This window comes from Panicum virgatum, chromosome 9N (assembly GCF_016808335.1).
Source record: "Panicum virgatum strain AP13 chromosome 9N, P.virgatum_v5, whole genome shotgun sequence".
NCBI classification, from domain to species: domain Eukaryota; kingdom Viridiplantae; phylum Streptophyta; class Magnoliopsida; order Poales; family Poaceae; genus Panicum; species Panicum virgatum.
Genome location: NC_053153.1, coordinates 42,243,660 through 42,267,945, shown reverse-complemented (window position 1 = coordinate 42,267,945; position 24,286 = coordinate 42,243,660). Strand labels below are relative to the sequence as shown.

Sequence of the window (24,286 nt, the reverse complement as noted above, 5' to 3'; positions counted from 1 at the left end):
CCAAGCCGCCCGATCCGAAACCGACGGCCGAGATTAGAACCCCAGCTGTTTAGATCTGAGCCACCCGATCCAGATCCGAGCGTCCAGAATCAAAAGTAACGGTTCGGCCTTGGAATTTTGCTAAAGAACCCTCGGCCTTTTACTGATTCAACCCGCAGTCCTATTTAGTGTAAAAATATTTACGCAGAGGCCCTGTTTTTTGCACTTAGCCCCCTAAGCTTCTTTAATTTTGAACCCGCCGTCCAGCCTGGTAGTTTTTGCGAGTTAGACCATGGAATTTGTGTTTTATTGCGTTTTAATCCTCGGTTTTAGCAGAAAAGCCCCTGAAACTTCAGTTTTCCTACAAATAAGCCTCTGAACTTGTTTTTGGCCTAGTTTACGCGTTTTAGCTCCGTTTTTAGCGTTCTTTGTATCCACGCGATCGTTGTAACGCGTAGAATAGTTTTAGCTTAGTTTTTCTTGCTGTTGTTATGTATTGATGTACTGTTCTTTAGCTTTTTGTTAGAGTTTGCTTGTATGCTTATTGTTGTGCATTGTTTTGGCCATGTGTTCGTGAGTAGACGTTGATCCATCTGAGGAGCCCCAGTACCAGTACCCAGAGCACCCGTCTTCTGACCAATTTGAGCAGCAGCAGGAGCAGTATGAGGAAGGCAAGTATAACATGAACAACCTATCACTTTAATTACAATTTCATACTGCATTTTAATACTGTATGCCTTTAAGGATTTCCTAGCCAGTTTATATCCTTTAAATATACCTTTGGGTTGCATTTTGGTTAGTTGTGCTAGGTTGCTGCGCTATAACACACTCTGGTCCTTTTTAATTAACTTGATTAATGGTTTACTTGAACTTAATTCTGAGAGTGGCCCTCTGTGTGGATGAGTGGCTCACGTCTCGTTAAAAGATGTTTTTGTAGAAACATGGTTTAGGGGGCCAGCACGGTGCTTAGTGCTTGGTTGGCCACTCTCCATAAGGACCGGTTCATAGAGCGACAACCTGGGACAACAACGCTACCACAAGGCTAGAATGGGATAGACTTGGCGTAATAATTAGATCTTTTTGGTTTGGAGTAACTTACCTGCGGGGCAAGAGTAGTAAGCTTCAATGGTCCCTGCTCCTCCGGCTGGTCTGTGCTTGGTTTGCGTACCTGTGCTTGTACCCCCGTGAGGTGGGCCCCATCGTCGCCGACCTAACTCTCGCGGTTACGCCTTACCAACGAGATTCTTTGTAAAGGCCTCGTAGTGAGTCGCTGGCCATCTCACCTAAGGAAGTGTGATGAACAACTGGCGTAGCTCACGACTTGTGGGTAAAGATGTGCAACCTCTGCAGAGTGTAAAACTGGTATACTAGCCGTGCTCACGGTTATGAGCGGCCCAGATCCTCCTTTTGATTAGTGGAGTTATCTCCTTCCGACGAGGGAGGTGCTTCTCGGGGTTACCTTGGTGGCTTGGTTTCGGTTTGGTTCTCAGTAGTAACATGTTTAATCTTGATTAATTACTATGTAACCGGGTTAATGGTAATTCATCAACTCATAGTAAATAGCTTTAATACAATTTTGCCAACACTTAAAAGCTAATGCAGTTGAGTCAGCCAGCCTAGAGCCTCATAGTTTGTGTTATACTTGTTGAGTACAAGTTGTGTACTCACTCTTGCCTCTTCTCTACTTTTTCCTCTTGGCTACGCTACTGCTGCTCAGTTCCTGCCGACACGAGGGAGTTCGTCCAGCGCTACTACGACTACGAGGACTTCTAGGCGTTCGTCTCCCAGTCGACGTCCCTGTGGCGCCCTGCTTCAGCTTCGGAGAGCTTTATTCGTATTTTGTACTTCGTTTCCGCTGTATCAGACATTTTGTCATTATTGTAATAAATAACATTCGTATTTGCTTTATTATGACTTTTCACGTGATATGTGCTATGATATACTGTTCATTCTATTGTATATACGTGTGACTTGATCCTGGCACGTATATGATTGCTCGGTTTATGTTCTTTTATAAACCGGGTGTTACAAGTACCAACAGAGGCCGCAGCAGTACCCGCCTCGACAATAGCAGCAGGCAGGTCAGGGCCCGAGGTTACCGGCACCTCCGGCTCGTGCTGCTCCACCAGCTCCGCCAGCACATCAGGCTCCACGGCAGGCAGCTCCTCCTGCCGTACAGCAGGCTCAAGGACCCCTTCGCACCTGCTATCACTACGGCCAGCCGGGGCACTATGCCAACTCTTGCCCCCGAAAGGCGCAGGCGGGACAGCAGGGACGCCCAGCTCAGCCCAGGGCACCACTACAGGGGAGAGTGAACCACGTGACGGCCGAGTCAGTGGCCGAGGCTCCTAACGTGGTTATTGGTACATTCATGGTCAATTCATATCCAGCTACAGTGCTTTTCGATACCGGTGCTATGCATTCCTTCATTACATAGTCTTTTGTCGAGCAACATGGTATTCGTACTAGCACATTAAAGAGGTGCCTGTTAGTATCTTCACCGGGAGGACAATTGAGGTCTCATACCTTCTGCCCCAGAGTTAGTGTATCCTTGAGGGGAGTAGATTTCAATACAGATCTGATGGTGCTAGACACCAAGGGCATCAATGTCATTCTGGGGATGGAGACTCTTGCTAAGTGGGGAGTCCGGATAGATTGAGCTCAGAGGACAGTCTTGTTATCGGCTTCCAGTGGTCAGGAGGTTACTATCAGTGTAGTGGAACCTTCTGGATTTCTTCATCAGATGGAGGCTAGACCCACGGATGGAATTCGCTTGGTGTCTGAATTCCCGGATGTCTTTCCGGATGATTTGCCAGGTATGCCGCCTGAACGCGACATCAAGTTTTCTATTGATCTCTTGCCTGGCACAGCTCCTATTGCAAAGCGGCCCTACCGCATGGCACCTATAGTGCATGTGGAAATCAAGAAGACTATTGATGAGTTGCTAGCCAAGGGCTATATCCGTCGTAGCTTCTCTCCTTGGGCTTTTCCATTGTTGCTAGTAGATAAGAAGGATGGCTCGAAGAGAATGTGTGTCGATTATCGGGAGCTGAATGCAGTTACCATCAAGAATAAGCATCCACTACCCCATATTGAGGATCTCTTTGATCTGCTTCGAGGTGCTCGTATATTCTCGAAGATTGATATGCGTTCGGGCTATTTTCAGCTGAGGATCCATCCTGAGGATATTCCGAAGATGGCATTCACCTGCAAGTACGGGTTGTATGAGTACACGGTCATGTCCTTCGGCTTGACTAATGCCCCGGCTTTCTTCATGCACTTGATGAACATGGTTTTCATGGATTATCTGGATGTCTTCGTGGTGATCTTCATTGATGATATTCTGATCTTCTCCAAGACAGAGGAAGAGCATGAAGAGCATCTGAGGCTCGTGTTCGAGAGATTGAGAGAGCATCAGCTGTACGCTAAGTTCAGCAAGTGCGAGTTCTGGATTGACGAGGTTCCATTCCTCGGTCATATCATCTCCAAGGGAGGTATTGCAGTTGATCCGAGCAAGGTGAAGGATGTGCTTGAGTGGGAGACCCCGCAGACGGTGAAGGAAGTCCGGTCATTCTTGGGCTTAGTAGGATATTATCGGAGGTTCATTGAGAATTTCTCCAAGATTGCGAAGCCCTTGACTTCCTTGCTAGAGAAGAATGCGGCATTCATATGGACTGATGAGCGTCAGATGGCCTTTGATGAGCTGAAGAAGAGGTTGACTACGGCGCCAGTCCTTACTCTGCCAGACCAGAGCAAGAGGATCACGGTGTACTGTGATGCTTCGAAGGATGGTCTCGGTTGTGTTCTGATGCAGGAGGGCAGAGTGATTGCTTATGCTTCACGGCAGTTACGTCGGCATGAGCTGAACTATCCCACTCATGATCTTGAGTTAGCCGCAGTTGTGCATGCTCTGAAGATTTGGAGGCACTACTTGTATGGGCAGCAGTGTGATATCTATACTGATCACAAGAGCCTCAAGTATATATTCACGCAGAATGAGCTGAACATGCGGCAGAGGAGATGGTTAGAACTGGTCAAGGACTATGACCTGGAGATTCACTATCATCCGGGTAAGGCCAATGTTGTGGCAGATGCTCTGAGCAGAAAAAGCTATGTCAACATGGCCGTTGCTTTCCAGATGCCTCTAGAGTTATGCGAGGAATTTGAGCAGTTGAGTCTGGGTTTCTTGCATCATACTTCGAGTGCGACATTCGAGGTAGTGCGCACTCTAGAGGCAGAGATCCGGCAACATCAGAAGGAAGATGAGAAGCTGCAGGAGATCCGTGAGTTGCTCAAGGAAGGCAAGGCTCCTTATTTCAGAGAGGATGATCAGCGTACCTTGTGGTACAAGAACCGGATCTGTGTGCCAGATGTGAAGGATCTCAGGAAGCTGATATTGAGTGAGACCCATGATACAGCTTACTCTATTCATCCGGGTAGCACCAAGATGTACTATGATCTCAAGGAACGTTTCTGGTGGTATGGGATGAAGCGTTCAGTGGCAGAGTACGTGGCTATTTGTGACACCTGTCAGCGTGTCAAGGCTGAGCATCAGAGGCCAGCAGGTCTGTTGCAGCCATTGAAGATTCCATAGTGGAAATGGGAGGAAATCACTATGGACTTCATCGTTGGGTTGCCTCGTACTCAGAAAGGGTACAACTCTATATGGGTAGTAGTGGATCGTCTGACGAAGGTTGCTCACTTCATTCCAGTGAACACTACTTACTCCAGTGCCAGACTTGCAAAGTTGTATATCTCTCGGATTGTCTGTTTGCATGGTGTGCCCAAGAAGATCATATCTGATAGAGGATCACAGTTCACTTCCCGGTTCTGGGAACAACTCCATGATTCGTTGGATACGAAGCTGTGCTTCAGTACCGCCTATCATCCTCAGATAGATGGGTAGACAGAGGGAACCAACCAAGTGTTGGAGGATATACTGAGAGCTTGTGCTATTTAGTATGGTACTAGTTGGGATAAGTGCATGTCGTACGCTAAGTTCTCCTATAACAACAGCTACCAGGCCAGTCTGAAGAAGACCCCCTCTGAGGCATTGTATGGCAGAAAGTGCAGGACTCCTCTCTACTAGAATTAGATTGGTGAGAAGCAGCTCTTTGGCCCTGACATTATTGAAGATGTAGAGCAGATGGTACTGGCTGTGCGGGAGAATCTGAGGATTGCACAGAGTAGACAAAAGAGCTATGCAGATGGCAAATGGAGGGACCTGACTTTCAGTGTTGATGATTATGTATATCTGAAGGTGTCTCTGATGAGAGGAATCCGCAGGTTTAATGTCAAGGGGAGGCTAGCACCTCGGTACATTGGTCCATTCAAGGTGCTAGAGAGGAAAGGCGAGGTTGCTTATCGCCTGGAGTTGCCTACCAACCTCTCCGGAGTTCATGATGTCTTCCATATTTCTCAGCTGAAGAAGTGTCTGCGAGTACCCGAGGAGCAGGCACCACTGGATGGGTTAGATGTGCAGGAGGATCTGACTTATACTGAGCATCCGTTGAAAATTCTGGAGACATCAGAGAGGGTTACACGGAACAAGCGCATCAAGATGTGCAGAGTTCAGTGGAGTCATCACAGTGAAGCTAAGGCTACATGGGAGCGAGAAGATGAGCTGAGGAAGACATATCCAGATCTCTTTGCTAGCCAGCCCAGCTGAATCTCGGGGACAAGATTCCTATAAGGGGTAGGGTCTGTAACACCCTAATTTAAATTTAAGTAATTAATAATAAATTTAATTGGCTTTATTTAAACTTCTAAGGTTTATTGTGTTTACACTTGCATTTAATCTATTTTTGTTTCACAAGCAATTAAAATTTTCTCTAGCTTTAAAGTTTGTTGTTGCATTCATGCTGGTGCATTGTTCTTTTTGTTTGAGTGCTAGGGTTGAATTAAAATTTGAATTTGAATTCAAATGGTTTTAGTTTGAGTTTTGGGTTTGAAATAGAAAATAGAAAAGGAGAAGAACCCATAGCAGCCCAACCCACTTCGACGCGGGCCCAGCCACTCCCTCTCCCCGCGGCCCACTTCCTTCTCGGCCCAACCCGGCGACACATCTCTTCCCTCAGCCCGCGCGGCCCAGCACACCGCGGCCCAGCTCGCCTCCCCCCTGCACGCGCTTGGCCTCTTAGCGCGCACGGCCCGTCTCCGCTCAGCTCGCGCGCGTCGCCCTCCCCGTCTCTCTGACCAGCCGGGCCCGCTGTCAGCTCCTTCCTCTTCCTCTCTCCGCGATCCTCGCCGAGCCCTCTGCTCCGCCCGCACTGCGCCCCGCTGTCCCGTGGCCCCGTTCCACCCCACGCTCGTGCCTGGACCCACCGGCCAGCCTCCCCGCACGCCCTCTCTTCCAGAACCTTCCCTGCCCGAGCCAAGGGTCACGCGCGGCCGTTGCGCGATCCGTCCTCGGCGCAGATCACGGCCGCGATTGCCGCAGCCGCATCCAGCACGCATGCACGTCGAGATCTCGGCCAATTCCTTTAAACGCGCCCCTGGGCCACCCCTGCGCCATACCGAGCCACGCCACCACCACTGCACCGCAACACCACCACCGCACAGCTCCACCCCGCGCCGCTCCTCTATGCCGCCGCGGCCACGCCGCCCCGTCGCACCGGAGCCCCGGCCAAGCAGCGCGATAGCTCCGCCTGAGCCCCAGGAGACTCCTCGAGCACCCCTTCCCCGGTCTAGGCCCTTGCATCGCCGGAATCGGGTTCGAACCATCGCCGCCGGTGAGTTGTTGCGCTGCCTTGATTTCTCGCCATCGGTGGCCCTTGGCCCATCCTGACCCCCCCGTAGCACCTCCGCAGGAGCTCTACGCGACGAATCACGGGATCCAGAGGCTGGATAACCCCTGCAGCACCCCCTCCGCGAACGCCGCCCGCGACCCGCCGCTCTACCTCGCCGCCGGCACTTCTGCGTAACGTCCCCGCCCGTTCCAAGCCTCGGTGAGCACCCATGACACCTCCGCGGCCCTTTTGGCGCTAGATCTTGTAGTCCGTAGCCCCTGGCACCCCTAGAACACCGCTCGCCGGCGATGTCCCGCCGCGCACACCCGCCGCCGCAGCTACTAGCACCGCCGCGGACCTCGCCGAGGCCCGCAAAGACCCCAGGTGGACTACACGTGCCGCGTAGGCCACCCAGACCCAAGTTCGGGTCGATTTGACCCCCGGACGGCCAAGTTTGGCCAAGTCAGGTGAGCCCCCACCGCAGGAGCACGTCGCCGGCGTGTCCCGCCGCCGCCCCGCGCGCCCTTTGCTCCTGGCCGCCTGATCTGGAAACAGCGGCCCAGATTAGAACGTGGGCCGATCCGATCTGATTCGCCAGATCGCGATCCAACGGCCCTGATTCAAAGATACCCCTTCGGCCTGGACATTTTGTAAAAGAGCCCCTCATCTTTCCTGGAATCAACCCGCGGTCCGCTGCAGTTCAAAAGTAATTGCATTCCAGTCCTGTTTTAGTGTTTAAGCCCCTGAACTTTCTAGTTTTTGAACCCGTAGTCCAGGTCCTGCCTTTTTATGCGCTAGCCCCTGCAGCAATGTGTTAATTACATTTAAGCTCTCGGTTTTTCCCCAGAACCCCCTGGAACTTCAGTTTACTTGCAGTTAAGCCCCTAGACCTTGTTTTTGCTCTAGATTTCACGTTTTAACTCCGTTTTAGGCGTTCTTTATGTCCACGCGATCGTTGTAACACATAGAATAGTTCTAGCATAGTTTTGTTTGTTGTTTTCATGTATTGTTGCACTATTTCTTAGTATATGCTATTGTTTGCATGTATGTTTATGTTGTGTATTGTCTTTCGCCATGTGTTCGTGAGTAGACGTCGATCCATCCGAGGAGCCCCAGTACCAGTACCTGGAGCAGCCACCATCTTCTGAGCAGTTTGAGCAGCAGGAGCAGTTCGAGGAAGGCAAGTATAACATGAACGACACCTATCACTTTAAATACATTTTCATACTGCATTTAATTCTGTATGCCTATAAGAATTTTCCTAGCTGCTTTATTATCTTATATATATCCCTTGGGTTGCATTTTGGTTAGTTGTGCTAGGTGCCGCGCTATAACACACTTGGTCCTTTTTAATTAATTTGACTAATGGTATATGCAACTTAATTCTGAGAGTGGCCCGTTTGAGGGGCTCACGTCTCGTTAAAATTGGTTTTTGTTAGAAACATGGTTTAGGGGGCCAGCACGGTGCTTAGTGCTTGGTTGGCTACTCTCCATAAGGACCGGTTCATAGAGCGACAACCTGGGACAATAGCGCTACCACAAGACTGGAATGGGACGGTCTTGACTTACTAATTAGGTCTTTTTGGTTTGGAGTAACTTACCTGCGGGGCAAAGGGTGGTAAGCTTCAATGGTCCCTGCTCCTCCGGCTTGGTCTATGGTTGGGGCTGTGCTCCTGTGCTTGTACCACCGGTGGTGGGCCCCATCGTCGCTGATCTAACTCTTCGCGGTTATGCCTTACCAACAAGATTCTTTATAACGGCCTCGTAGTGAGTTTGCTAGTCATCTCACCTAAGGAAGTGTGATGAACAACTAGCGTAGCTCACGACTTGTGGGTAAAGATGTGCAACCTCTGCAGAGTGTAAAACTGGTATACTAGCCGTGCTCACGGTCATGAGCGGCCCAGATCCTCCTTTTGATTAGTGGGGTTATATTCCTTTGGTTAGGGAGGTTTCCTCTGGTGGCTTGGTTTGGTATGGTTCTCAGTAGTATCATGATTAATTTTGACTAATTACTATGTAACTGGATTTATGGTAATTCATCAACTTGTAGTAATTAGCTTTATTAAAATTTTGCCAAGACTTAAAAGCTAATGCAGTCAGTCAGCCAACCTTAGAGCCTCATAGTTCGTGTTATACTTGTTGAGTACAGGTTGTGTACTCACTCTTGCCTACTCTACTCTTTTTCCTCTTGGGGACACTCTACTACTGCTCAGTTCCTGCCGACGCGAGGGAGTTCGCTCAGCGCTACTAGGACTACGAGGACTTCTAGGCGTTCGTCTTCCAGTCGACGTCCCTATGGTGCCCAGCTTCCGAGAGGCTTTGTTTATGTTTTACGCTTCCGCATACTCTGTATCAGACATTTTGTCATTAATGTAATAAATAACATTTGTATTCACTTTATTATATCTTTATACGTGATATGTGCTGTGATATATTGTTCATTCTGTTGTATATACGTGTGACTTGATCCTGGCACGTATATGATTGCTCGGTTTATGTCCTTTTATAAACCGGGTGTTACATTAGGGCCAACCGAGACGTATTCGCGTGGAAACTAGCGGATATGCCAGGGGTGCCCAAGGAGTTGATCGAGCATGCATTGAAAGTCGACCCCAAAGCCACACCAAAGAAGCAATGGCTACGGCGTTTCTCCCAAGACAAGCGAGAGGCCATCAAGAAGGAGCTGGCAAAACTACTCACAACAAGGTTCATCAAAGAGGTTTACCATCCTGAGTGGCTGGCCAACCCTGTACTTGTCCAAAAGAAGAACAACAACGAGTGGAGGATGTGCGTCGACTACACTGATCTGAACAAGCATTGCCCAAAGGATCCTTTTGGGATACCTCACATCGATCAAGTAATCGACTCAACCGCAGGATGCGTCCTACTATCCTTTCTCGACTGCTATTCAGGCTATCATCAGATTGCCCTAAAAGAAAAAGACCAAATCAAGACAGCGTTCATCACCCCATACGGGGCATACGCCTACAAGACCATATCTTTCGGGCTGAAGAACGCTGGTGCCACTTACTAGCGTGCGATACAAATGTGTTTTGCTGATCAGCTACATCGCAATGTTGAAGCCTATGTTGATGATGTTGTCATCAATACCAAGACCCAGGATCAATTCATAGCAGACCTGGAAGAAACCTTCAACAACCTCCAAAAGTTTCGTTGGAAACTCAACCCAACCAAATGTGTCTTTGGCATACCCTCTAGAAAACAACTCGGATTCATCGTCAGCCACAGAGGAATCGAGGCTAACCCAGAGAAGATCAATGCTATCATGGCCATGGATGCTCCAGCTACCATCAAGGATGTCTAGAAGTTTACAGGCTGCATGGTAGCTTTGAATCGGTTCTTGTCCAGGCTTGGTGAATGGGGGTTACCCTTCTTCAAGCTCCTCAAACGATAAGACAAATTCGAGTGGACTCCAGAAGCCGCGGAAGCACTCGAGAACCTCAAGCATCATCTCCAGTCACCGCTGATTCTTACAGCTCCACTACCAGGAGAGGAACTACTCCTCTGCATCGCTGCGACTACTCATGCAGTCAGCACGGCGATAGTAGTCGAACGCCCGGAGGAAGGCCACACTTACGGCATCCAGAGACCAGTTTACTTCATCAGTGAAGTACTCTCTGAATCAAAGGGTTGGATATCTGTCAATTCAAAAAATTTTGTATGGAATTCTAATCACCTCTAGGAAGCTTTGACACTATTTCGATGAGTACAAGATCTCAGCCATCACTGACTTCCCATTGGCTGATATACTCCACAATCGGGATGGCACTGGAAGAATTTCGAAGTGAGCAGTCAAACTGGGAACCTTGGAAATCAAGTTCAAGCCAAGAACAGCAATCAAGTCGCAAGAACTAATCGACTTCTTAGTTGAATGGCGTGAAAACCAAATCCCAGCACCTCACAACATTCCAGAGCATTGGGTAATGTACTTTGATGGCTCACTCAAGGTAGACGGAGGCGGTGCTGGAGTTTTATTCATCTCTCCCAAAGGAGAGCAGTTGAATACGTGTTCCATATCCTGTTTAAAGTCTCCAACAATGAAGCAGAATATGAGGCACTACTACATGGGCTTCGCTTAGCAGTTTCTCTCGGCATCAAGCGACTACTTTTCTACAGCGACTCTCTACTCGTCGTTCAGCAAGTCAATAAAGAGTGGGACATCAACAAGGATACAATGGACGCATACGTTGAAGAAATCAAAAAGCTCAAGAACAATTCTCAGGATTGGAAATGCACCACGTAGAACGTGACAACAACGTGGGAGCCGATCTCCTGTCCAAGCTTGGATCTACTCCAGCAGCCGTTCCACCTAGAGTCTTTTTCCATGAATTACATCATCCATCGGTCAAGGTTTAAAGTCAGCAAACTACTGACGCGGAGGCCCCGGCCACAGTTAGGAAAGTGTTGATGATCGAAGAAGAGTGGCGGATTCAGGTCATCAACTTCATCAGGGAGTTCAAACTACCACCACCTGTTGATGCCAAGAGTGCTGAAGCAGCGCGCATCATCCGGTGAAGCAAAGGTTTTGTCCTCATCGGTGACAACCTGTATAAGCGCTCTGCCTCCGGCATCCTTATGAAGTGTGTTACCCTCGAAGAAGGCAACGATATCCTCAGGGAAATACACGAAGGAGTCTGCGGCAATCATGCTGCATCAAGGACACTAGTCGGCAAGGCCTACAGATCAGGTTTCTTCTAGCCAACTGTTGTGTCAGATGCAGAAGACCTCGTCAGAAGATGCCCTATCTGCCAATTCGTTGGCAAGAAGACTCATGTTCTAGCACACGACTTGATTACAATCCCTCCATCATGGTCGTTCGCCTGCTGGAGTCTGGACATGATTGGACCTCTCACCATAGCTCTAGGAGGATTCAACCATGTGCTGGTAGCAGTTGACAAGTTTACCAAGTGGATCGAGTACAAGCCCATTGTCAAGATCTCATCAGATAGAGCAGTGGATTTCATTTCTGACATCATACATCGGTTTGGTTTCCCCCACACTATTATCATAGATCTGTGTTCTAACTTTACCTCGCACTCTTTTTGGGATTTCTGTGAGAATTCTTACACAGAGGTCAAATATGCTTCAGTGGCTCATCCTTGAGCAAATGGTCAAGTGGAACGCATCAATGGCTTAGTACTCGATGGTTTGAAAAGGAGACTCTACAATGCCAACTCCAAGAAGGGTGGCAAGTGGATCCAAGAACTACCCCATGTGGTCTGGGGGCTGCAAACACAGCCCAGGAAAGCAATTGGACAATCTCCTTTCTTCCTTACATACGGATCAGAGGCTATTACCCGCAGATATCATGTGGAAATCTCCAAGAGTAGAAGCGTATCAAGAAGGAGAAGCAGATGAAGCTCGACAACTTGAGTTGGACTCAGTCGAAGAAGCCAGGGTCAATGCTTTGACCCAGTTAGCTAGATATCTTCAAGGAGTTAGACGCTATCATGATCACAACGTCTAGCAAAGATATTTCAATATAGGAGATCTAGTCCTACGACGAATTCAAGATGAAACAAGATTGCACAAGTTAAATTCCAGATGGGAGGGACCTTTTATAGTGTATAAAGTTATAAGACCAGGATCATACAGAATAACCGATGCTGACGGTAATGAGGTACCTGTTGGCTATCGATAACGATGGTTTTCACCGCCAACGCTCTGCCTGATTTCATGAAATGTAGGCCTTAACCATGCCATAACCATTACTACTAATGAGTTCCACAAGTTTTGGTGTTTATTTGATCTCAGGGACGACATATCCAAATTTGACCCAAAACGGATGTTGTTTGGACCGGAAGGCCCGAATCCGGCCGACCAGCATACATTCGATGGAATCTTGGCATTAGACTTTACCAAAGTCACATAGAGAGAGAGAATCCAAGCCATCCCAATGGGCTATATCAAGAAATGCACAACTTGGACCCAGAAGGCTTGGACCCATATCCAAAAGAGATGCCAACCTGGGCCATGATCAAGTATTCAACAAACACCATATCCAAGATTGATCCATGGCCATAGAGGAGCGTGTCAGTGCAATGGAGGACCAAGAGGCCGCTAGAGGCAGGCCGCCCGGCCCAAAAGAATGTCGGTTGATCAAACCGCCTGAAGAACCGACTCTTGGAGGAGATCAGTACCGTCCCATGGAAAGGCGATTCCACGTGGTGGCAGGGGCAGGCCGGCCGGCCTAGGCCAGGCCACCTGGCCCCACTCTGCAGCATCTGGTGTCCATCCTTCGCGTGAAGATCAAGCACCGCCTCCTCTGCTACGTACAACTGGCGCTACCTGAAATAACCGTCAAGAACCGACCTTGGCACACTATAAATAGGACCCCCTCACCTCACTTTGTAACACACACCTTGGGAGCTTGAGTTCCTCACAATTTTAGTTCATCCTTAGTAGAATAGGGAGAGTGTGAGGTGAGAGCTTTGGTGGAAGCCGGGCTAAAGGGGCGGAGTCGAGTTCTCTCGACCTTACCCCATCTTGTACCCACCTCGGGGGAATTCTTATAATCAAGTAAGTTTTCCTCACTTGTCTTTAGTTCCTCGTTAGTTTACTTTTTACTTAAGTTACTTTCTTAGTTACTCTCTTTGATCTGTGGGATCCCTTGTCTGCATGGATAGCAAGTTCTGTCCATTTGGGGTTTCTTCTTTCCTTAGCGCGAGGCGGAAGTCAGTGACTCCATAGTTTAGGCGTGGTGCCTAGGCTTGGTAGTTACCTCGGGTTGTGATGCACCCCACGGTACCGTAGTGGTAGGCATCAAGTGGTGATAGCCTTGTCCGTCCCTAGTAGTCCACCATGTTCGGGTGTTTTCATAGCAGTAGGATTGCCGAAAGTATGTTGGATCCGTTCTCATCCCTTTCTAAGCCCTTCACTTAGGCCGCCGAAACAGATCAAGTTAGTAGCTTCTCAAGTTATCTTAGTAATTAGAATTCTATCTAGAGATAAGCCCTCTACCCTTGTACCTCTGCTCCCCAGCGGGTCTGGTTGAATCGCTCCAGACCACTAGTCGAATATTATCGTTCCTTGGATTCGATATCCTAGGCTTACTCTCCTGGTGAAAGCTACAATTGGTCTCTGTGTGCTTGCGGAGTAATTCGTTAGGCTAAGGAGTGCCAACAAGCTTTCTGGCGCTGTTGTCGGGGAACGGTAGCAACACTAGTACTAGAGCTTTTCAGCTATACACTTATCCATCCATCCATCCACCTTTCCACATGGAGTATCCTCCTAGTTATCCGGCAGTTCCATACCGCGAGTATATGGAACCGCCTCCATCCTACCATCCCATCCTGTCTGATGGCTATGAGATCCGTCCCAGTCTCGTAGCCATGGTTCGTGCATCACCCTTCTCTGGTAGAAGAGACGAATGCCCCTACACTCACTTGCAAGAATTCGAGGAGAATTGCTCTCTCTTTATCATACCTGGGATGAACCAGAACACCCTGCGGTGGAAGCTATTTCCGTTCTCTCTGACGGAAAGGGCAAAAACCTAGTACTATCGGACTGCAGTGAGAGTTGGAGAGGATTGGATTCAGCTAAATGACGAGTTCTGTCTATTCTTTTTCCTTATTCCTAAGGTGATTCCGCGTCGCATCCAGCTGCTCACTTTTGAGCAAGGCGACAATGAATCACTTGGGGCAGCATGGGTGCGATTCATGCGTCTCGCGACCTCAGATCCCCCCTCACAAGATTGCTAAGATGTTGATGCAACACTTCATCTATGGCCTCAACCCGGAAAGTGAGCGTTTCTTGAACCTTGTTTCCGAGGGATCAGTTTTGTATAAGACAGCGGCTGAAGTTAGGACCATCCAAGAGAAGGTCCTTAACTCTACTGCTTACACCGATGTCTTTGACGATCCTCCCGAGCCAGAAATTCTGCCCACTGAAAGGCAACCACTGCACATACTTTCCGTTGTTTCCTCTCCACCTCCACCACACATAGAGGAAATCACCGAACCACTCAAGTCCTCAGAGCATGAGCCACTCCTTGAAGAATTGCCTATGTTCATACCTGACCTCTTCTCAGAGGAGGAGTACATCGAACTCGGTCATGTTTTAAACATGCCGAAGGAACATAAGTGCATTTGTTCACGATCGGAGGCATTCATTCCTGTAGCCACCTTGTAGATTGAGGGTCTTTCTGCGATTAAGAGCCGGGAATGGACAGAAGAAGTGGAATCCTGCTGTAGTATCATCCAGATCTACCGGAATCCCAGACTTCTTTTCTGCACTATTGGGCACACCTCCCGGCCACAAGAGGCCTTTTACGACCCAAGGGTCAGGGTGAACGTAATGTCCAGAGCTCTGGCAGACTACATCTCACCCGAGCAGCCCTTAACCCTGTCTCGTAAGCACCTGAAATAGATCGACGGCCAGATCGTGGAGAGTCGAGGTATTCTCCGAGTTGTTCCATTCATGATGGAAACCAACAAGGTCTACCTAGACTTCCACATCTTCGATATCCCTGAAGGTGTAGAGTTCCTCTTAGTCGGAAGGCCAATAGAGCCTCTCGTCATCCCCAACAGAGACCAAGCCATGCTCGAGGTTAAGGTTGGCAGAGATATCATCCCGGTCAGCTTAGTTCGATCCTGCAACACCATTGTGGAAGCTAGACCGGAGCAAGACCCACTTGAAGAGGCTGTGTGCACCATCGAGGAAGGGCAAACTCAACCCTCCCTCGATGACTATGCCACTCATTTCACTCAGGAGCTGGAACCGGACGACCAGAGTAAGCTAGATGGAGAGGTGCCACCGCAACCTACTCTCCCAGAGCTGAAGCTGCTACCTCCTGGATTGAAGTATGCCTTTCTTCACAACAACAGAGCCACGCCAGTCGTCATCAGCGACAAGCTGACAGAGAGTGAGACTTGGCGGCTCATTGCAGTTCTGGAGAAGTACCGATCCATCATCAGGTACTCTCTGCAGGACTTGAAGGGGATTAGCCCCAATCTATGCACCCATCGCATCCCCATGGAACCGGACCATAAGCCGTCAAGAGAGCACCAGCGGCGGCTTAATGCTGCGATGAGGGATATAGTCAAGAAGGAGGTTATGAAATTACTGCATGCAAGTATCATATACCCCTTGCAAGATAGTGAATGGGTCAGCCCAGTTCAAGTAGTCCCAAAGAAGGGAGGCATGACAGTGGTCCAGAATGAGAGAAATGAGCTCATACCTCAGAGGACCGTTATTGGTTGGCGAATGTGTATCGACTACCGGATGCTTAATAAAGCTACCCGGAAAGATCACTTCCCACTGCCCTTCATTGATCAAATGCTTGAACGGTTGGCCAAGCATTCCTATTTCTATTACCTCGATGGCTATTCTGGTTATCATCAGATTCCTATCCATCCTGATGACCAGAATAAGACTACATTCACCTGCCCGTACGGCACGTTCGCCTACCGGCGAATGTTCTTTGGTCTCTGCAATGCACCCGCTTCTTTTCAGCGGTGTATGATGGCGATCTTCTCTGACTTGATCGAGAACATCATGGAAGTTTTCATGGATGATTTCTCAGTCTATGGTAAGCGTTTTGACGAATTCCATGAGAATTTGGATAAAGTTCTCAAGAGATGTCAAGACACGCACTTGGTCCTTAATTGGGAAAAGTGCCATTTCATGGTCAGAGAGGGGATTGTCCTCAGACATAGAGTGTCCGAAAGAGGGATAGAAGTGGATCGGGCAAAGATAGAGGTGATCGAGCAATTGCCACCCCCGATGAATGTCAAAGGGGTGAGAAGTTTTCTGGGTCACGCTGGCTTTTATCGGAGATTCATCAAGGATTTCTCCCGTATAGCCCGACCCTTGACAAATCTCCTTGCCAAGGATGCCCCTTTCAACTTCGATGACGATTGCCTCCTAGCCTTCTACACCCTCAAGAAGGCACTCGTTACCGCACCCATCATACAACCCCCTGATTGGAGCCTTCCTTTCGAGATCATGTGCGATGCTAGTGACTATGCCGTTGGAGCAGTGCTCGGTCAGTGCAAGGATAAGCAACACTACGCTATATCTTATGCCAGTAAGACACTGACCGGCCCCCAGCTTAACTATGCCACAACGGAGAAGGAACTGTTGGCTGTGGTCTTTGCCATGGACAAGTTTAGGTCCTACTTGGTTGGTGCTGAAGTGATAGTGTACACACATCACACTGCACTTAAGTACCTACTCACCAAGAAGGACGCTAAGCCACGACTCATCCGTTGGATTCTGCTCCTTCAAGAGTTCGATCTTAAAATAAGGGACAAGAAAGGAGCAGATAATTGTGTGGCTGATCATCTCTCCCGGATACAAATCCAAGGATCGTATCTTCCAATCAACGATTATTTGAGAGATGATACTCTCCTGAAGGTCACTACATCCAGTCCATGGTATGCTAACCTAGTGAACTTCATGGTGATCGGATACATACCTCTAGGAGAAGACAAGAAGAGGCTGATTCACCTCAACAGATTCCACCTTTGGGACGACCCCTATCTATTTAAGGTCTGTGCCGATGGTCTACTTCGTCGCTGTGTCCCGCTTTGTGAGACCCGGAGGATTCTTGAGCGTTGTCACTCCTCGCCTTATGAAGGACACTACGAAGCATTCCGTACCCATGCAAAAGTTTGGTAGAGTGGTTTCTTCTGGCCAAAAATGTATGGAGACGCCAAAAAATTCGTTTGGCATTGCCCAAGATGTCAGAAGCATGGGAATATCAATTCCCGAGATGCTATGCCCTTGAAGAGTAACCTTCAAGTGGAAATTTTCGATGCATGGGGAGTAGACTTCATGGGTCCCTTCCCTATGTTAGAGCAGCGCGAGTACATCTTGGTGGCTGTGGACTACGTGTCCAAATGGGTAGAAGCACTTCCTTGTGTTGCGGCCGACTCAAGGAGCTCCAAAAGAATTTTCCAGGAAACAATATTCCCGCGCTTTGGAGTTCCACGAGTCGTGATTAGCGATGGAGGCTCACACTTCATCGATAAAACCTTCAAGAAGTGCCTCAGCGAACTTAGAGTAGACCACCGGGTTGCTACTCCATACCATCCCCAAACGAGTGGTCAGGCAGAAACGTCTAACAAGCAAATCAAAAACATTTTGCAAAAGACCGTAAATGCCATGGGGAAGGGATGGAAGAGCAAATTACCCGAGGCACTTTGGGCATACAGGAGAGCTTATAAGATCCCGATAGGGATGACTCCATACCAACTGGTTTACGGCAAGACCTGCCATCTTCCAGTTCTGCTAGAATTCAAGTCCCATTGGGCAATCAAGAGGTGGAATATGGACCTCCAATCAGCTGGAATTAAGAGACAGATTCAATTAGCTGAATTGGACGAGTGGAGGCAAAAAGTGTTCCATAGCTCCAAGTTATACAAGGAGCATACGAAACGTTCGCACGATAAGCGAATCAAGATCAAGCAGTTCAGGGCAGGGGATAAAGTACTCCTCTTTAACTCCCGCATTCGATTGTTTGGTCATGGTAAGCTTAGAAGTAAGTGGGAAGGCCCTTACATAGTGCTTGACGCCGCCGATCACGGCGCGGTGACCCTCCAAGATGATGACGGGAACACTTTCAAGGTTAAGTGCCAAAGACTAAAAGTGTTCCTAGAACAAGAAATGCCGGAACTCGAGGAAGTAGACGTCTTCGAGCTTTCCAAGATATGACAAATCTCGTCTATGGTCCTCGCCAGACCCGAAACTGGCCTTATCATAGGATAGAATCCTTCTCTGTTCTATTCTTTTCTTCCTTTCTACCCCTGAGAAAACCACCTCAAGAATTGATTCCTACACTTGATGAGAGAACCTCTGCCAGAATACCACCTCAAGAATCTATGAGCTATCCCTTACTCTAGAACATTCTACGCCTGTGAGCAGTCCCGCAGTCCCGGGTATGACAAGCTCCCGAGCTCTTCGTAGCCGAGTCTTGCAGGCGTCGAGTACTTGGCTGGGCGTCTTTGAGTCTTTCGAGTAGTCAGAACATCCTTCCGGTTGCTTCTGGTCCTTCCTTCAGATACATCGAGTAGTGCTTCAAGTACTTCCATTTGCTCCGAGGCTGTGAGGTGCTCAAGCCCCAAAATCTTGATCATATATGGTGCGCGAAGTACTCGCGCTCCATATAGAGTAGCCCCCGAGCCTTAGGTTGAATCGTAGAATCAGGCTGAGGGTCACTTCAGTCTTTTTCTTCTTCTTTATTTTTCAAAAAAATTGAAAAATAAATCTCTGATATATATATTCCGTAGCCCCCGAGTCTTGAATTTAAATCCCTCCATTTAGATTTAAGAATCAATGTAAACTCGTGGCAAAAACTGAAAACTTCCCTGAGAAGGAAAGAATCCGTTGGCATCCCAAATATTTACAAAATTGTCCCCGAAGACCGTATAAAGCCGGTTGAAAACTTCCAAAGGTTTTACCCCTTGAACTCCTGGCTGCCGTCAGACTCAGATTCACATTCGCCTCTTCTCAGTCAAAATCCAAAAGCCCCTCTCATAGCCCCTGAGCTAAAACTCGTGACTGTGAGATGGCTCCCAAGAAGAACAAGTCCAAGATTGAAGAGGAAACGATCGCCAATATGTCCACAGGTTGGCGTAAACGCAAGGTGTCTAAATCACTGGTCCAGGAGTTGGAGAGTATGGGTCTCCTCCAAGAACAGGGCGTAAGCTAGTGGCGCGCTGGTGAAGGAGAAGATTACCCCATGGAAGGTACCCTTGAGACCATTATGTTTCGCGATTTTGTAGAACGTGGTCTCACTCTTCCCGTGTCAGAATTTTTCTATAGACTTCTTCAGTTTTGGGGAATTCAATTACACCATCTTACTCCCCAATCCATCTTGCATCTTTCGATTTTCACTCACTTCTGTGAGGCTTTCCTTGGAATTCTTTCCCATTTCTACCTTTTTCAACATTTCTTCTTCCTTGTTCCTGTCCCAAATGCCACCAATCCCGTCGTCGTCGGGGGATGTGAATTTGTACTCTGTCCGGAAACACGAAGCGAGTACTTGGCTTATGATCTGGTGAATAAGGGAGCCGAATGGAAGAAGTTCTGGTTCCATGTTGGGAACTTTGAATCTCCACTTGCAGAAAAGGATTACTGGTGCCCCGCAAGTCCAAGAAAGCTGGTCATGTAAAGGACCTGGTGGCAAGCAAGTTGAAGCCATTCTTCGTGCGATTGCCATTGTTAAGAAGAAAGGAGTCACTGGAGATCATGTGGTCTTCTCATTTATTGGTCGCCAGACACAGCCTCTCCAGCTGCGAAAGTATCCTGTCTTTAGATATGAAGGCACACAGGATCCCACTAGGATGTCCCCAGAGCCAATGGCTCAGTCTGAAGTAATAAAGAGATGCTACAAAGTACTTGATAACTTCGACAAGTCTTTGACTCTTCCAACACTCTTCTCGGCACAAAATCCTCCCGAGAATGCCTGGGTATGTGTTTTCGATACCATGTCGAGTACTTGTAGTTAACCATTTTTGATCTTTTGACTAAGTATTGGCTTCTTTCTGTAGAAAAATTATAAATCCTGGTATTGTATGCCTCCGACTTCTGTAAATGCTGATTCTGACGACAGCAAGAAACAGAAGGTGGCTCCCGAATCAATGTTGCAGAGGAAAGTTCCTCGTCTCGATGCCGGCCAGTAAGTATATAATATTTTGTTGATTGTATCCCGTTTGCCTCAGCTTTCTTATTTAGAATTTTGCTTGGCTAGGATCCAACATCTTTCAGCGCATGAGAAAGATCAAGTCCAAGACTTCCGCAACTGGGTGTCGAGTGGTTCGGAAGGAACTAGTCGATCAACCCCCGAATCTCCTGTAATTGTGTTGATCGAGACCCCGGCTGCCAGTTTGCCAAGTGCAAACACAACTGAGAATTCAAGCAAACCAGGCCCTGAAATATCTGATACTCCTGCAGCTGCTGAAGGAGCCTCCAATACTGGTGGATCTGGGAGTAGTGGAGCAGAAGGGTCAAAAGGTCCTTCCGTTCGACTGGTACCATTCCAGTCTATGCCTCAGTCAGCCCAAGAAGAGTTGGGGAAAGAATTGTTCGATGATCCTTTGTTGACTGTAGACAATATGAAGAAGCTCGCAGATTGTATGCAATGGAGCTTTAAATTTACCAAGGTGAGTCTTCTGCTGCTACTTGTCATCATCGAGTAGTAATCGTTGTCTGATTAGACTTGCCTTAGATGTTACAGGATGTAGCCAATCGATCTTTCCTAAAGTCTCATGCTCTGTATAAGACTGTAGACAACAGAAAGATCTTGGAGGGGCAGAAAGCCATGATTGCCAAACGATTGGATGAAGCCCTTGCTGCTTGGAACAAACTTTAGGAAGCAAGTCAGCAGCATCATCTGGAGGTTTGTGGCATGAAGCGCCAGATTAAGAACCTTGAAGAAGAAGGATCAAAGCTTCAAGAGGAAAATTCCAGGCTTCAGAAGCAATTGCAGACTGCCCAAGCCTGTAAGCACTCGATCTTTTGTCTTGTTTTTGTTTTATCATATCAATTTCTGAGATATTTTCACATTAGGTTCTTCGGAAGACCATACTCGACTAATAGCAGCAGCTCAAGCTCTTGTGCATGTGGTTGATACTGAAGAAGAGTCGTCAAGTGGCAAGTCCTTGGTGGAGCGTTTGGAAGAAGCTCCCCAGAAAATTTTTGATGTTATGACGGCTACTTCCAAGAATTATCTAACCCACATGATAGGAGTTGTCAAGTCATACTTGCCTCAATTTAATTTAGCTCCGATAGCTAAAGGAATAGCTCCCAGTTGCTCTAATGAGAAATTCCGAGAGTATTGTAAGGAATTAGAAGTGATTGCGGAGGAAATTCTGAAGAACATGGCAGAGTAGACTGCTTGTAACAACTCTTATAATCTTCATTGGATTCTTGTCATTGTCCATAATTCGTATCCTATTGGTGTGTCTTCAGAAGCATGATCTGATACCGTAGGATAAATATGAACTAATTGAGTAGAATACTTGAATGGAGTAATCTTTAAAGTTAATCATTTAGGGTGAGTCCCGTCAGACTACCCGATTTGAGAAACTTGTAAAGGCATCCATAAACTACTCGAGCAAATGAATAGTGTTTCCTTACCAAGGACTGGAGTAATCCGTAAGACAAAACTGTTAGGTACGAACCCCGTCGGGTTGCCCAAGATGTAAATGTCATAGGGATATCCAAGCCTTACTCGAGCAAGGCGAGGAAGGTGTCCTTTGACCAAGGACTGGAGTAATCCTTAAGGCAAAACTGTTAGGTACGAACCCCGTCGGGTTATCCAAGATGTAAATGCCAGAAAGATATCCGAAACTTACTCGAGCGAGGCGAGTAAGGTGTCTAACTTGTAGACTAGAGTAAGATTGACCTATTAGGGCGAACCCCGTCGGGTTGCCCAAGATGGACAAAATGTAGTAGTATCCATAACGTACTCGAGCAAGCAAGTAGTTTTTCCTTTACAACAAGGCTGGAGTTCCTCATAGTTGACCTGTTAGGATGAACTCCGTCGAGTTACCCAAGATGGACAACTAGTAAAGGTATCCAAACACCTTCCCGAGCTAGGTTAGTAGGTTGCGCCCTTACATTAAGGGCAAGGATGCGGCTTGTGTAGTTATCTTGATGGAGAACTGTATAAGCTATCCTGAACTGGTGAAGCTGTTAGACGGAGAGATTGCCTTTAATGTAGTCGATATACCGTTAAGGACCCTTGCTTCATTAAAGAAATCAACTGACAACACTAGATTGCTTGGATCAAGGATAAAACTTGCGCAAGTGCTCGATGTTCCAGGAATTCGGTACCTCATTGCCATCTGCATCAGTGATTCTGTATGATCCTGGTCTTGTAACCTTGGTTACGATGAATGGACCCTCCCATCTGGAATTTAACTTGTGCAGTCCTGTCTCATCCTAAATCCTGCGTAGTACTAGATCTCCCACGTTGAAGGATCTTTGCTGGACATTGCGATCATGATAGCGCCTGACCCCTTGAAGATATCTAGCCAATTGAGTTAAGGCAATGATTTTGGCCTCTTCGACTGAGTCTAACTCAAGTTGTGAGCTTCACCTGTTTCTCCTTCTTGATAGGATTCTACTCTTGGAGATTACCACATAATATCAGTGGGTAGTATAGCTTCTAACCCATAAGTGAGGAAGAAAGGAGATTGTCCAGTTGCTTTGCTAGGCTAGGTTCGCAGCCCCCAAACTACATGAGGTGGTTCTTGAATCCATTTGCCACCTTTCTTGGTGTTGGCATCATAGAGTCTTTTCTTCAAACCATCGAGTACTAAACCATTTATGTGCTCAACTTGTCTATTTGCCCGAGGATGAGCTACTGAAGCATATTTGACCTCAATGCAGGAGTTGTCACAGAAATCCCAAAAAGATTGTGACGTGAAGTTGGAGCCAAGATATGTAATAATAGTGTGAGGAAAACCAAACTGATGGATAATGTCGGAGATGAAGTCCACTGCTCTATCTGATGAGATCTTGACAATGGGCTTGTACTCGATCCACTTGGTGAACTTGTCGACTGTTACCAGCACATGATTGAATCCTCCTGGTGTGACGGTTAATGGTCCGATCATGTCCAAACTCCAACAGGCGAACGGCCATGATGGAGGGATTGTTATCAGATTGTGTGCTGGAACGTGAGTCTTTTTGCCAAAAAATTGGCAGCCAGGGCATCGCCTGACAAGGTCTTCTGCGTCTGAAACAGCTGTTGGCCAGAAAAAACTTGATCTATAAGCTTTGCCGACCAGTGTCCTTGATGCAGCGTGGTTGCCACAAACTCCTTCATGTATTTCTCGGAGGATGTCTTTGCCTTCTTCAAGGGTAACTGTAACACCCTAATTTAAATTTCAGTATTTATTAATAAATTAATTGGCTTTAGTTAAATTTTCTAAGGTTTATTGTGTTTAGTTGGCATTTAATCTAATTTTTGTTCCTTAATTAATTAAAATTTATCATAGGTTTAAATTTTTGTTGCATTCATGCTGGTGCATAATTTTTACTTGAGTGTGGTTTGAATTCAAATTCAAATTTGAATTCAAACTTTGTTTGAATTAGATTTAGAAAGGAGAAGAATAGGAAAAAGAAAACCCAAAACCCAGAAAGCCCAAAACCCAGCCAACCCCAGATCCCGGCCCAGCTAAACCCGACGCGGGCCCAGCTCCCTCCTCTCCCTCTTTCCCTTCTCTCGCCCGGCCCAACCAGCTCTCCCCGAGCCCACTCACCTCGCTCGCGCCCGCACCGAAGCCCAGCTGCGCCCGCTCGGCCTCCCGCACGGCCCAGCTTCGCGTCGGCCGCTCGCGCTCGCCTTCGCTGCCACCGGGGCCCCGCACGTCAACGCCCGCCCGTGAACCGCTCGCGCGGGCTCTGTCGCTGACCCGCGCCCCCGCCTCAGAGCCGCTGACGCCGTGGCCACACCCGCAGGTCCATCTTCCCCCCCCCCCCCCGCAGCGCAGCTGCCGCCCGAACCCCCCGCCGGGGATCACGCCGGTTTCCCAACCCCGGGCGCGCACGCCCAGGTTGGCCGCCGCCCTACAAATAGGGGCCCGAGCCTTCCCCTGCACCCATCC

At 48.0% G+C, this 24,286-nt stretch overlaps 1 protein-coding gene across 1 annotated transcript; it reads left to right on the top strand.

Annotated features, from left to right (window-relative positions):
- Positions 1–17,834: 17,834 nt before the first annotated feature.
- Positions 17,835–18,383, top strand: LOC120689020. Its single transcript, XM_039971371.1, has one exon. It carries the CDS (start codon positions 17,835–17,837, stop codon positions 18,381–18,383), a length of 549 nt encoding a protein of 182 aa, XP_039827305.1.
- The last annotated feature ends 5,903 nt before the right edge of the window (positions 18,384–24,286 follow it).

What these genes read in the sequence shown, in the direction of transcription:
- LOC120689020 (XM_039971371.1), top strand. Translation starts at nt 17,835, where the DNA reads ATGGGGAAGGGATGGAAGAGCAAATTACCCGAGGCACTTTGGGCATAC.